At 43.0% G+C, this 14,982-nt stretch overlaps 1 protein-coding gene across 9 annotated transcripts in view; it reads right to left on the bottom strand.

Moving 5' to 3' along the window:
• Positions 1-14,982, bottom strand: part of TJP1 (tight junction protein 1) — a 208,384-nt gene that overhangs the window by 27,347 nt on the left and 166,055 nt on the right. For all 9 annotated transcript variants that reach the window (XM_053658944.1, XM_053658945.1, XM_053658946.1 and 6 more), the window contains 4 exons: positions 6,072-6,211; positions 4,949-5,054; positions 2,712-2,862; positions 672-780 (listed from right to left, as the gene is read on the bottom strand). In XM_053658944.1, the coding sequence (XP_053514919.1) occupies positions 672-780; positions 2,712-2,862; positions 4,949-5,054; positions 6,072-6,211 (506 nt within the window). The remainder of the gene's footprint in view (positions 1-671; positions 781-2,711; positions 2,863-4,948; positions 5,055-6,071; positions 6,212-14,982) is intronic.

Raw genomic sequence — 14,982 nt, 5'->3', positions numbered from 1 at the left:
TAGATATCCCATTTTCTAAATGAGCTGCCCTCAGACGAGGGCAATTTTGCCCACCCCCAAAGTGGATGCGTGTTTCTTGATTCCTGTAACTGTGGGTATTGGGAGGAGAGTGTGGGCACTCCTGGTATCTAGTGGGTAGAGCCCAGGGATCCTTCTACATGTCCTGCAATGCACAGAACAGCCCCACAACAACGAACTGTTTCACCCAAGCATCAACACTGGGAGCATGAGGAACACTGTACTGAATGAACAGTGCCTCTGCTTAATCACAGAGAGGATCCGGCATTCTCTTGAATTAATGCTACAAGCACCGGAGAGAATGGCCTGGAAAACACAAGCACAAAAATCGGAAGCTGCCCATACGTACTGCTGTGTGGTTCTGAGGGCTGATAACAGATGGGGTTCTCCTGTGCCTGTGCTGGGCTGGACAGCACCCTAAATCCGTCACAAAGCCATGGCAGCTGGGTGTTCCTGTTGCTGTGCTGTGCTAGTTAGCACAGTCAGATTGTGAGTCCCTCAGGACTTAAAATAAATAAGCTCCTTGTGAGATGAGCAAAGTCATTTGTCTCTCAGCAATGACAGACTTATTTAAAAGAGCTGAAATTAAAACCCCTACTTAAGTCCCCAAACTTCTACAGGCTCATTCCCGCCCTGTCCTGGCAGTCACTCACCGTCCTTCTTCTTCTGGGCCAGTATGGTCACCTCCTCGCCCTTCGGGAGGTCGAGCAGGAAGAGGACGGCCTCCTCCCTTATGATGTTGGTGAAGTCCACATTGTTTACCTGTCGAAACACATTTCACAAATTACCGAAACATCTATCCCCACAGGGAACAAAGACTCTCAAGAGTTTCCCAACTTAAAAATATCACAACTTCAAGAAGAAAAAATGTATTTTACTTTGGAGGAAAGAATATTCTGTAATTTGGAACAAGTAGAAACTAAGTACACAGAATGAGTGAAGGTGTAAATGCATTTCAGGAGTAGTCACTGCACACCCTGACATTAAAGGCTGCCCACTGCAAACCCTGACCCATTTAGACCAAAAGACAACTTCTAATTCCAAATATGTGTTATCACTGGGGAATCTCTGGCTTTAACATTTAAAATCCCAAGTTCTGTTAATGTGCAAAGAATCCTACATATCTGTTATCATTGGGAAATCTCTGGCTTTCAAATTTAAAAGTTCCAAGTTCTGTAAATGTGAAAGAATCCTACTTTCCTACTCTCTGCAGAAGGAACGGAAAGGAAACGAGATGGAGGGAACGAGTGTGTGCACTTGTGGCACCTCCGAAAGAGCGCCTGTCGTCAGAAAGAGGACAGCCACTTGTACCAGAAGCTCTGAAGGACCAATAGGGACTTGTCCACATGTCACCAGTGACTGTGTACAGACCTGTAGGTACATGTGCTGCTTTTCATCTTTTGGAAGTTTCCCACATTTAGGAAAAAGTCAACATGCACTGCTTTTACGATCCCAAATAAAAAGACTATTAAGAACTTTTTTAAAAACGATGCATGCCCTGATTCCCTCAAGTGCAGAAGAATCATCAAAGAAGGTAGGAAAAGAATTTGAAAGATCAGAGGAGGACCAGAATGACTGTCAAGGAAGCCAAGGAAGAAAAGCACTTCAAGAAGGGTAACTAAGACCTTCAAAACGCAGCAAAAAAAAATAAGGACAGTGAGGGCTACAGCTGACATTAGGTCTCTGATGGCTTATCTAAGTCCAGGTTCAGTGACAGCCAGGGTGGAAGCCAGGCTATTCAATGGTGTGACGGCACTGGCTGAAAAGAAAGCAGGGGAGGGACTGAACAAGTTCAACAGCCAAAGGAGAGACACAAGACGGTAGAGGAGAGATGAAGAGCCGGCAGAGGGTGAGAGAAACACGCCCCAGCAAGACTCTGGGCTGGGAGACCACATCCAGGACACGGGCAGGAAGCTGCCAGAAGAGAAGGGCAATGACAATGTGAAGATGAGAAGTAGAGCAAATGCAGAAACTCACACTTGACAGACTTGACCTTCTGATTAAAATGGCTCATCTACCAAGAGTTGGGCTATTTTACAGAGAGAAGAGATAGGTAAAGATGTTCACATGTTACTGGCCACACTGCTATAAAAAAGGAAGAAAAAAGACCCCACCGATAGGCTGCATCTCAACAGGGCTCTCTGACACATGCAGGGCGTGAAGCCTCGGAGCCAGGGCAGCCAACCACACACTGCCCGAAGGCAACCCCACCTCCTGTACCTGAGCCCTCAGCGGGGCACACAGGGCCCCTGGGGGCTGTGTGGATGACTGCGAAGACCACATCCGTGGGGGGCGGGGGGGGGGAGCAACACCTGACACTGGCCTACTGGTAAATGGTGGCTCAGGGTGGAGTCCTGCCAGCCTCAATGCTTGAATGAACTAAAAAAGGTGCATAGCACAGGGCTCTAGGGCTTACTTCATTTTGTAGGTTTTGTGCCACTAATGACTAAAATGAGACCAAAACATCACACTGTGTAGTAACATGAACACAGCAATTATAAAAGCAAACATGGGGACAGGAAATGACAAGCCCAGCATATCCAAGACCTGATGGATTCTTAACCTGAATGTGTATGTGGTTCCAGAGACTGCGATGTACGTTACACTCTACTTATTGTCGTAGGTTTGCTATGTGAGGTCCTTTCCTGCAGGTCGAAGTGCTTGAGACCCATGTAAGTTAGTGTACGACATACCCTGAGAATTTGATCACCCTCTTCTAAGCCTTCTTTGGCTGCAGGGCTATCTTCTAGAACGCCAGCTACAAATATTCCGACATCATTTCCACCAGCCAGCCGCAAACCCACACTATCTCCTTTTCTGAATTTTACCAATTTCATGCTGGGCCTGTTGAAACAAATATCTCATTTGAAACAGTTAAGAGAGGCATGAGGAGTTCTAGCAAACGGCTGCAATGAAAACCCCATTCGGACTGGAACAAAGGGCCGTCACCTCTGCGCTTCCCTGCATACCACCGATTTGCTGGGTACAATGGAGTGTAGTGTCAGAATTCCAAATCAGATTTAATCGCATTTTTAAAATTTTATGATTAACAAAGTAAGTTTCAAAATATCCAGGTTTGATGGGCAACCACTGCTTTACATACTGATTTCTAAAATTATTAAAACAGTGTTTGCCAATGTTTCTGAATACAGGGTCCATACCCTGTATGGGTAGCTAAAACCACTCCCATTTTTAACGGTCCCGATTCATACCACACCACCTCTGCTGAGTAACTGAGAAGTACCGCGTTATACAGGTAGAACCTGAAGCATGAGCTGCTGCACATGTCTACAGCCCCAGGGAGTGGGAGCTGGCTCCACACACTGTAGTCTCTGCAGCAACGAACAGTGGAGTGGACACTTCACAGCTGGTGGCCGCTCTCAGCTGGCCACAGACATCACGCACTCCACAGCCCTTTGCACCTGCAGGGAACACCTGGCCATCGCGCAGCGTTCCTGGGTTAGCCCGATGGTCAGTCTCTGCCCCTCTGTTGTGAGACAGTGGGAAGGAAGCGCTGCACGCACAGCCCTCTCTCATCAGTGTGGGGTCAGAGGCCTGTGACACTGCTACAAGCCAGCACTGAAGGACGCCTTCGGAGAACGGCTGGCCAGAAGCAGGTCCCAGTTACAAATTCCCAAGGGTAATTAATTACAGGCTACATACATTACTACAAATTACCCTTCTAGGTTCCGTAACTGTATCACATTTTTCTGCCTAGTTTGACATGAAGTATAGGAAAAAAACCCTTTCTTCTTCATTCAATAACTGACAATGAGCTAATTATTAGAAACTAACAGAATCTAACTTAAAAAAAAACCCACACAAATGAAATGAATGAATGAATGAAGAAGCTGAGGAAAGAGAAGTCTAGTCCTTCAACCCCCTGAAGACTACCTCAGCTTTCAGAACGGAGAAGGTATTCATGACCGGTGTCCTCATCTGGCCTCTCATAGGCCAGACACAATGCTGAGTGGCTGTCGGTGGGATGCGGTCATGCACTGCCCAAGGCTGGTGGCACCTTGTCTCATCATGAAGGGTGCGGGGCCCTTGGCTGTGAGGCGGTCCTCCTTTTCCAGCGAAGCCAGAGCTCATCATACCAGACTCATCTTCCTTATGACCCCGGCCCCCAGAAGTTCTCTTCTAACACGGAAGCAGCTACTGTGCCTCAAAAAGCAGAAAGGCGCACTGCAGCCTGCCTCCTCCCGCACAATCTGGCCGTGAAAAAACACTGTTTGAGGACCATTTTAGGCTCCACCTCACAGTATGTGTTGGGTCCCTTTTACCAGAGAGGCAACAGAAAACTGATTTGATAATCACGATGGTCTGAATCTGGTTACACAATTTACATCTCTATCCCATCAACCATAAAATATAAAGTGATAAAAGATACAGAGCACAGAACACCTAGAGATGCTAACTAATCTGGAACAGGCTCTCAACCAGCTGTGACTCTGCTCCCAGGAAACACCTGACAGCGCCTGGGGACATTTGGGTTGTCACAACTAGGGGGTGGTGGGTGCTACCGTTGGTGGCCAGGGATGCCACTGAGCCATGATAAACAGTTATCTGGACAAAATGTGGATAAAGAAAACGGAGAAGCAGTACATTTTTTTTGTTGTTGTTTTTGATGGTAGGACAATAGAAAGCTTGTGAAAAATCTGATGTCTAAAGAGACAACAATTTTTTTACTTCATGACCTAAAAACTAGGAAGGAGATGGAGGTAAGAACAAAGCAAAGATCTGGAAAGTTTCCTTGTTACTCTTTACCTTCTGATTCTATCATGTAAATAAATTCTTAAACCTCCTAATCATAGTACTAATGGCATACAGTCATTTTAAAAGTATATGAACATGGTTTGCAACTGAACTCTCACTTTAAATAACGCTTAACACTGGACAGAGAGACAACATGAGTTTAAAATCGCATTACCGAAGAATCCCGTCCTCATGCGTTGAGCTGGGCAGGACGCCGTCAGACGGACTGACGGGTAAATCCACATCCGGCTGTCCAACCTGGGCATACACAGGCTTTGGTTCTAAAAGAAAGAAAACTTAAACTGTGTAGAAATCGTTTAATACAAATTGGAATAATAATGTAAGAAACCATTGAAGTAAACAAACAAAAATATCTACAAAACATGTGAGTTCAGAGAACCTGATAAGGAACATATACACTGTATGTGTTAGTGTTCAGTTTGTCAATTCTAGTGTCTTTATAACAAGTATGTGTGTTACACAATCACCTGTGCCTTCCACAGAAATAGTGGTTCTGAAAAATGGTTTGCAAAATGTATTTTTTCTAAAAAATATTTTATTTATTTTTAGAAAGAAGGGAAGGGAGAGAGGAAGAGAAATATCAACGTGTGGTTGCCTCTTGGGTATCCCCTGCTGGGGACCTGGCCCACAGCCCAGGCATGTGCTCTGACTGGGAATAGAACCTGTGACCCTTCAGTTTGCAGACCCATGCTCAATCCATCAAGCCACAACAGCCAGGGCTGAACAATGCATTCTTGAGAAGAATAACAGAAGATAAGAATGTGTGGGAACCTACATTTCTGTTAAGGCTGTCAAAGCAGACTTCTTTCTTTCCTGTTGTAAAAATTTTTAAATATCCACATTCTTGCCACTCACATGCAGATCAAAAACAAAGCTGGAGAAAAAAACAGACAGTAGCACCAAAATCTCCAAGCCTTTTAAGATCTTGAAACCTTGCAGATTCTTATGTCCAATCTCATACACAGTGCCACAGGTAGACTTTACAGTGTTTATGACACTTTCAGTAAGCAAATAACCTTAATTTTTTTCTGAAACAATGAGTAATTTCTACTTCAGAAAAAAAAAGTCCATGCCTACTGACTCATGCCAACCATCCATCCACAAAGAAAATGCCGAAAACTCCAATACAAAAGAATTCAAACACAGGAAGCAATAGTTGTAATAACAACATAATAGTAGTGGTTAGTACTAGCAGCATCTTTTACATCTCCCATAAATCCCACGAATACTTTAGGCTGAGTGCAAATGTCTTTGGACTCAGCATCTTGCAGGCTCACCTGGAATAGCAGGTGCTTGCTTCTCATTTCTTTCAACTATGGCTTCCTCCACAGCCTTAGGCGCATGGTCATCTGCGTGCTTGACAGGAGTTGAGGCAGTCCCGGGTTTAGAAACTCTCTCCTCCTCTCTGCTCCTGAGACTGCACATTTGGAAAATGAAAAAATCACAAGCCTGAAGATGGGTGTTGAAAATCATTTGAAGGAGAACTTTAGAAAAAAATGACACGGGACTTGCTATAACAGCTCAAAATGGGACCACAGACTAGTCATTAAAACTAGAGTGGTGCTGCCAGAGAAGCAGGAAGATATACGTGAGACACAGAAAACCAAGAGGTTCATCCAGAGCAGCAGCTGATTGTAACGGCAGCCCAGCACTATCAGGAAGAATGTACTGCCTTTCCCGGTGTTAGGACAACTGTCTGCCAACTTGAGAAATTAGATCTCTGCACCCACCAGTGACAAAAATATAAATTCATTTTAGATGGTATAAAATCCTAAACATAAAATAATTTTTTAAAATTTGTATCATTGAAAATGAAGAACTTTAAAAGACTCAATCCACAAAGCAATGACATATCATCAAAGGTGATTACATAGTTAAGATGCAGGCATATAACTGGTAAAGATATACATATTGGGTTAAACCAAATGAAACGAGGTTTTTAGTTGAAACAGCTGAGTATCAATAATTGCATATAGTTTGATCTAACAATATACAAGAATTTGATATTTAAAATGCATAAAAATCTGTAAGTCAGTTTAAAAGACATGACTGATGGGAAAGATGAGTAAGCACCAGAAAGAGGCAATGCACCAGAGTGGACGCGCGGACAGAAAACATACACATGTGCTTGGCCTCAGTAGCCACTAAGGAAATCATCCTATCACTCCTAAGAGCTTTCGCACATCATCTGCAAGGAAACACATGGAGAAGCCAGAACTCGCACAAGGAAGGTAAAAACTAGTGTAAATATGTGTGACTGTGTGAGGGTAAATTGGCAGCTATTCATCAAAACAAGAAACACAAACATGTGACAACCTGTAATTAATTCCACTTCTAGGTTTACCCTAGAGAAATGCATGTATTTCTAAGACAACATTTATAGAAATAGTTACATGGATACCAGTTCTATTAGCAACAAACAAAATAATTAAAACTAGGTCTTCCGCCAAGATGGAGGCATAGGTGGAGAAGCCGTGCTTTCTCTCACAACCAAGTTTAGAGACAACTAAATATTAGCAACAAAACACAGCCAGAACACAGAAAATTGAACTTTTCAGAAGTCTGATAACAACAAATTCTTCAGCCTGACTGGTAAGAGGGGCGAAACCAGCAGCTGTCGGAGCGCGGTTGCACAGAAAAACTCGGTCAGACAGACTCAGGCGCGCAGAACCCAGGCGCAGGGTTGGACTTAGTGAGTGACTCAGTGAGTGACCACGGGGAAACAGCAAGGGAGCAGGGCTGTGGGTTGACTGTGGTCACGCTTTCCTGTGCAGATAGACAAGCGAGGGCGTGGGCAGTGAGACTATGGGACTGAGCAGGCCCATGGCGAGCAGCAGCAGAGGGGACCGCCATTTCCCTGCTCTGACCCCGCCTCCACATACAGCGTCACAACCCAGCGACCTGAGAGTCCAAGACTCCGCTACTCATACTTAATGGGCGAGAACAGACCAAAAATGGCTCAAGAAGATCTCAAAGCCCCAGAGCCTATAAATCTAAGCAATGAAGAAATAGCAAAACTCTCAGATGCACAGTTTAAAACACTGGTGATCAGGACCCTCACAGAACTGGTTGATTATAGCCACAAATTAGACAAACATATGAAGGCAAAACTAATGGAAATGAATGGAATTGCACAGGAAATCAATAGCGATGAAAAGGAAACTGGGACTCAAATCAATGGAGTGGACCAGAAGAAAGCAAATAATGGCCAAACAGAAAAGAGTCAAGAAGCAAGAATTCAAAAAAATGAGGAGAGGCTTAGGAACATCCAGGACATCTTTAAACGCTCCAACATCCGAATTATAGGGGTATAAGAAGGGGAAAAGGAACAGCCACCAGTGGAAAACTTATTTGAACAAATAATGAAGGAGAATTTCCCCAATCTGGCATAGGAAATAGACTTCCAGGAAATCCAGGAAGCTCAGAGAGTCCCAAAGAAGTTGGACCCAAGAAGAAACACACCAAGGCACATCATCATTATATTAGCCAAGATTAAAATGAAGGAGAGAATCCTAGAAGCAGCAAGAGCTAAGGGGACAGTCACCTACAAAGCAGTTCCCATCAGACTGTTAGCCAATTTCTCAAAAGAGACCTTACAGGCAAGAAGGGGCTGGAAAGAGGTATTCCAAGTCATGAAATCCAAAGACCTACAACCAAGATTGCTCTATCCAGCAAAACTTTCATTTAGAATGGAAGGACAGATAAGGTGCTTCTCAGATAAGATCAAATTCAAGGGAGTTCATCATCACCAAGCCCTTATTATATGAAATGTTAAAGGGACTTACCTAAGAAAAAGAAGTTAAAAAAACATGAACAGTGAAAGGACAGCAAACTCACAGGTATTAAGAACCACACCTGCCCTGGCTGGCGTGGCTCAGTGGACTGAGCGCGGGCCTGCGAACCAGAGTATCGCGGTTCGATTCCCAGTTGGGACACATGCCTGGATTGCAGGCCAGTTTCTAGCAGGGGACTCACAAGAGGCAACCACACATGGATGTTTCGCTCCCACTCTTTCTCCTTCCCTTCCCCTCTCTCTAAAAATAAATAAATAAAATATTAAAAAAAACAACCACACCTAAAACAAAAGCAAACTAAAAGGACAGCTAGATCAGGAGTGGAAACATAGAAATGAAGATCTCAAGGAGGGTTAGCAACAGGGGAGTGGGAGGAGGAGAAGGGGAGAGAAGGTACAGAAAATAAGTAGCATAGACTCTAGATAGAAAATAGGTAGGGGGAGGGTAAGAATAGTAGGGGAAATATAGAATCTAAAGAACTTGAGACACATGGTCATAAACTAAAGGGGGGGTAATGGTGGGGACGGGGGTGTAGGGTGGAGGGGAATGAAGGGGGGAATAGAACAACTGTAATGGCATAATCAATAAAAAATAAATTAAAAAAAATAATTAAAACTAAATCTCCATCAAAAGGCCCTCCCCAAAATCCAAAAGTTGAGCCAAGCAATCCATACACTTTTTAAAAAGAGACCAGTAAATACACCTCAAATAAAAATATAAATCAAGCCCTGGCTGGTGTGGCTCAGTGGATAGAGTGCAGGCCTGCAAACCAAAGAGTCACTGGTTCAATTCCCAGTCAGGGCACATGACTGTTGCAGGCCAGGTCCCCAGTTGGGGGAATGCAAGAGGCAAACACACATTAATGTTTCTCTTCTCTTTCTCTCTCCCTTCCCTTCTCTCTAAAAATAAATAAATAAAATCTTTGTAAAAATATTAATCAAGATCTACAATTTAAAAAGGTACCAGGTATGTAAAGTTTTATAGCCAAGACCTCTCAACCTCTGAAAAACAAAGTGATTCCTATTTCTCCTATTATTGTTGACCAAAGGAAAATATAGAAAAGGCTCTACTTCCATCTTAAACACTTTGTATTATGGAAAATTCCAAACACACACAGCAACACAGAACAATATCACAAAAACATGTATACCCAGCTTTAAAATTTTTCAACATTTTGTTGATTGGCAATTCAGTCTGAAGCTAACAGAACCCTAACACCCCAACCTTGATAATGACAGTACAAAAAAGAAAACATATTTTAAATTAGGAACGGGAAAAGCTCTAAGCAAAGTAGTACCTAAGGGTATATAGCAGTGATTCAAAAACTATTGTACTGTGACCAAAGCAGGGTGATTTCAAAACTTTGTGGCTCCTTCAACATCAGGAATCAATCACAAAATTTATTATTACATCCAAATATTAAAGAAAAAATGTTAGTGTCACTAAAAGAGGCACGTGAAAAATTTAAGTCATTCCTAATAAAAAACATAAATACAGCAAGACGGCAATACAAACGGTTATGGGACTGTTTTCCAAAACCGAGACGCAGCACCACATGCAGGAGGGAAATGCTGGGTACGTTCACATTGAGGTCAGGAACAGCACAGCGAGGCCCGCCCGCAGCGCAGCTATTACCCACCATAGTGAAGACTCACACGATACGATCAAGAGATAACATGCCTGAAGTACTGGGGGAAAAACTCAGTGAGTATAAAAGAATACCAAAACATTACTTGAATTAAGAGAGCATTACAAAAATCAACAGATTTTTCTCAGTATCCTCAACAGCCAGATAAAAATGAAAAAAATATGCCAGCAACAATACCATTACAAATCATAAAATTTCTAGATAAAATTTGTACAATTTTGGATTGGGGGAGATTGCCCTAAATAAGCAAGATAAAAACTGAGAAGTCATAAAAGAAAGATAAAAATATTTCACTAGATTCAATGTTAACTGCACAAGATACCATGAGGACATACTTGCAACACACTCACAAAAAGAGCTACTACTAACTGATGACCAAAAAGAAAGAACAGCCCCACAGAAAAACGAGCGACAGAAATAAACTAAGCACTAGACTGAGGAAGCGAGGCCAATGAATGGCCTGTGATGTCATGCAAAGGTACTCAGCTCCACGAGTAGTCGGGAAACCATCAATTTAAAGTTAGGCGATGATGCCATGCAACCATCAGATTAGTAAACAAGGAATTCTGAGAAACAAGTCATCTGGAGTTCCGAGTCATTGGACGAGGAATCCAGTACAATACTATCCGGGAAAATGCTAAAGTTAACACCAACACCCTCTTTGATGACTTCAGAATTTTTTTTAAAAAGGCCTGTATATAAATTCATGGACAAGGATGATTATGCAATGTTGTCTACATGGGCGAAGATCTAAAAATGGCCTTTCCAAATTATGGGACGTTTCTTGCCAAAAGAATAAGGATGCGAGGAAGAGGATCACCTCGCGTTGTTAAATGAAAGAACTAGCTGGGAAATAATGTGCCGAGACTGACCTTTTTAATTATTAAAAGACACACACACACAAACTCTACACGTGATGCCGAATGTTTGTATGAGGATGAAGAAAGGCTGAACTCAAGAGTAGTGGGAAATGGTGATTTGACCTATTTTCGTAAGCACACATTGCTTTTATAATTGAACATAAAATAAAAAATATTAAAGGAAGTTACGAGAGCATGTACACAAAGACATGGAAATGGCCCCAGGACACAAGATGAGAAGCACAACTACAGAACACACACCGTGCAACACCCCTGAAGTATGAAAGAAAACCCTCCCCAGGGCAGGCTGACACACGTGCACACTCATGTCCCCTAGTTACATGTTACTTAGAAGATCAAAACAACTTAAATACTTAAAAGAGTAAAATATTTTATAACAATGTTGACTTTAAAAAACTGGTGTTTTTAAATGGAACTGTCTCACTTTAAACAAATAATTTGGTTCTATTCAAGCACATTATTAGCAATCTCTTAACAGGAAAAGTTTCTTCTCTGCCATCTTCCTGAGAGGACAAAACATAAGCACATTTTATAGTTTCTATTTCCATATTCATTAACTGCTCTGGGGAGCACGCTCTAATTTTAAGTTGCATTTACTAAACGAGCTGCACGTAAGTAAAAGTTTTTAAGGAAAAAAACTCTAAAAGCCAAGGTATTTTCCAGTTTGAATCAGAATGTACAACGTTTAAATAATACAAGGTCAAAACTTTTAGACACTGCTTACACAATAAGCTCATGTACAATTAGTCTAAGAATAAATAAGTATAATTAAACCTTATTCCCAAACTGGCCTGGGTGGCTCACAATACAAAGGGCAGGATAGAACAGTATAATCTTCTTGCAGTCTTTGCATTAAAAAATGCAAATGGTATTTATTATACCTATGAATATTTTTGAGAGAATGAGATCAAAGAATTACATAATTTTAACAGTTCAATAGATCTCTGCTGCTCTGCAACAAGGAGACTAACTAGCATTTTCATCTCCGACTCATTTGCAGTCCATATTACTTCTCACTTTTTTCATGTCACACAATTATTGTAACTTAACATTTCAAATGATGGAACTCAAATCATTCTATTAAAATTTTTCATACAATACTTGAAACATCAATGCTCTTTTTAGTGCATTTCTGTTATCTACCAAGAGATGGAAGCATTATGCAATAATACATGCAGGCCCAGAGCTGCGCTATTAACAGAATTATGAAGCACGTCACTTACGTAATTTGAAATATTCTAGGATCCCTATCAGCCGTCTGTGCTTTCACACAGGCACAAGGGGGCTCTGAAACAATGCTGAGTGAATCGCGCAACCACCACCAAGGTGTACAGAAAATCAGTCTACTTGTTCTCTCTACACATATATCGTTTTTTACTTTAAACACAAAACTGTTTTAACATTCCAGACTAGGGCTTGGCAAACTCCACCCACTGCTGCAACCTCTTGGTTATGTCACTGCAGGACAGGTTCCAATAAAACTTTATCTGCAGCACTCGGCAGCGGGCTGGAAGTGGACTGCAGACTGAGGTTGGCCAGCAACAGCGAGGGTGTACTGCTCGGCAGGTTGCAATGACAAACGAGCTCCTGTGTTTTCCTCGGACCTCTGTCCACGTAACTGTTGCTCTCTAAGAACATCACACGGAGAGACATAAGTAGGTCATGACAACAACAGCACGCTTTGTGGACTTTTGTCCCTGAAGGTTAAATGGCAGTTAGCCTTTACTTTCCTCCTTTCTCTACACCAGTAAGGTCAGAGGCTTGAAAGGCCAGAAGTCTCAATCCTGGCACCAATCTCTCTCGTCAACTACATACACCCTGGACTTCACCACTGCGCCACAGCCCTAGTTTACCTGCCGATGGGAGGAAACATTACAAGTATGAAGTACTGGTGGATGTGAAAGGACACTCCTCCTCCTCGTGGTAATAGCAGCTAACACCTGGGTCGGGCACCGCAACAACTCACCTAATTCTCACAACTCTGTGGTGCACGAACATGTGTACTTCCCAGACAATGGGACAGCGAAAGCGCAGCGCAGTTCAAGGCCGTGCAGGCAACCATGGCAGCCTGGGGCTCAGACCAGCCCGTCCAGCTGTGACACCCAAGGACATTGCCACACTCTACTGCCTCAGACAAAATGATGGTATTATCCTCCACAAAGACCCACACAGCCTGAAAATATACAGAAACCTGGAAAGAGATTTTTACCAAGCTAGACGTCTTTACACTCTGAACTGAAACTTCTCTCACAGAAGGCAAGTCATTTTGTATCGCTTCTATAAAAAGGAAATTTAACTAACGTTTATAAAACAAAGTCACCTGTACAAACAAAGTAACAAAAAGTAAAAACCTGTGTGAAGGTCCTGCAGCGTTTTTACACGAGGGTTTTCCAGCTATCAATGCGGAGCGCCCCGTGAATGGAAACGCCAGCCGTGTGGGTGTGGACTTCCATGTTCACTCAGGAGAAGTGCAACCTTAAAGCGACCAGCACTACTTTACATCCTGTCTACAGGCGGGTGACTGCATTTTCAGGATTTAAGTCCCCAACGTGAAAATGTGGGAAGAATATGGAGATTGCCGGTCTTCGGTAGTGGCAAATACTACCTTTTATTCAGCACACGCCACGTGTTCTAATCAGAAGTTCCTAAACCTGGAAGTTCACGGAAGAGGATGACACCAGAAACTTAAACAAACAGGCAAGTGTTCCTTGCCTGTATGTCAGATGAACTGAGAACAGGGCCCAGGATTATTTTCATTAAAAAACTGCATATAACTAGTGTTACCCATGAGAACACTTGATGTTCCCAAGAAAAATAAAACATCCTACTATAATATGAAACAAGTTGATTGTTTTTAAAAACATCTTCAACTTTCAAGTTGACGTCGCAGATGCCAAGTGTTTAGGAAATCTAAATGAAAAGGAGATGTCAAGATCAAAATGAACTTTCTAAGATTTAGAATTTGCTTAAGATAAAAACAAGTGGCCAAATTTCTCTCTCTCTCTCTCTCTCTCTTTCTTTAACAGGCAACTCCTGCCCAAACTGCTTGACCAGTGTGGCTCCCAGAGGAGAGAAACACGCAGGGTTGGGGCCGCGCCCCAAGTGACCAAGGGTGCTGGGCGCGCTGCGGGGTCTGTGCTGTGGCGGCAGGGCCAGAGGGCCACCACAGAGCCTGCAGCAGGCCACCGTCCTTTCCACGATAAGCCACTTCTACACGTAACACACTGGACTTGGAAAGAAAATCATTAAAACCAAAAAATAAAAACCAGGGTTAATGTGATTTGTGAATCTAAAATTTGAAGTGTGGAGAAAATCAGCTTCATGCACACCAAAACACAGCAGTATACCGCGACCGTTTCCCAACAATCTCCAAGATACACTAGGCACCTCTGCTTCCTCCATTTGCCGCTCCCTTGCCTCCTCACCTCTTTGCCCTGTGGTCTGTCCTTGGCCTTCTCTCCACCCTGTTTCTCCCAGCACAGTAAGTGTCATGCCTTGGGGTGACACCTCTATGCAGGCAAGTCCCCCACCACTAACACTAATCCTAAACTGGTCAGCCCTGCACTCGAATTTCCAAGTGTCTCCAGAAGACCCCCACATGGACTGCTGTCAAACCACAGGTCTGCCGCTGGCCTACACAGCCCTGGGTGTGCCCAGAAACTGTGTGTAAAACGCTACATGTATGTGTGCATGTGCATTTTTCTGGAGATAAGGGTCACCACTCTCAGGACTCAAAAGTGTGTGTGACCCCAAAGACAACGTCAGCTCAGGTAAGCCATGTGCCACTAGCACAGCAGACCCTTCGGCACAAACTCTGGTATATTCTTAAAAGGGAAAACAACGTCCAGGTTCATCGGTCCAGTGA

The sequence above is a fragment of the Artibeus jamaicensis genome, unplaced genomic scaffold, assembly GCF_021234435.1.
Source record: "Artibeus jamaicensis isolate MK-2021 breed Jamaican fruit bat unplaced genomic scaffold, CSHL_Jam_final scaffold_612, whole genome shotgun sequence".
Taxonomy (NCBI): domain Eukaryota; kingdom Metazoa; phylum Chordata; class Mammalia; order Chiroptera; family Phyllostomidae; genus Artibeus; species Artibeus jamaicensis.
The sequence above is the reverse complement of the archived record's forward strand: the minus strand, read 5'-3'. Positions and strand labels throughout refer to the sequence as shown.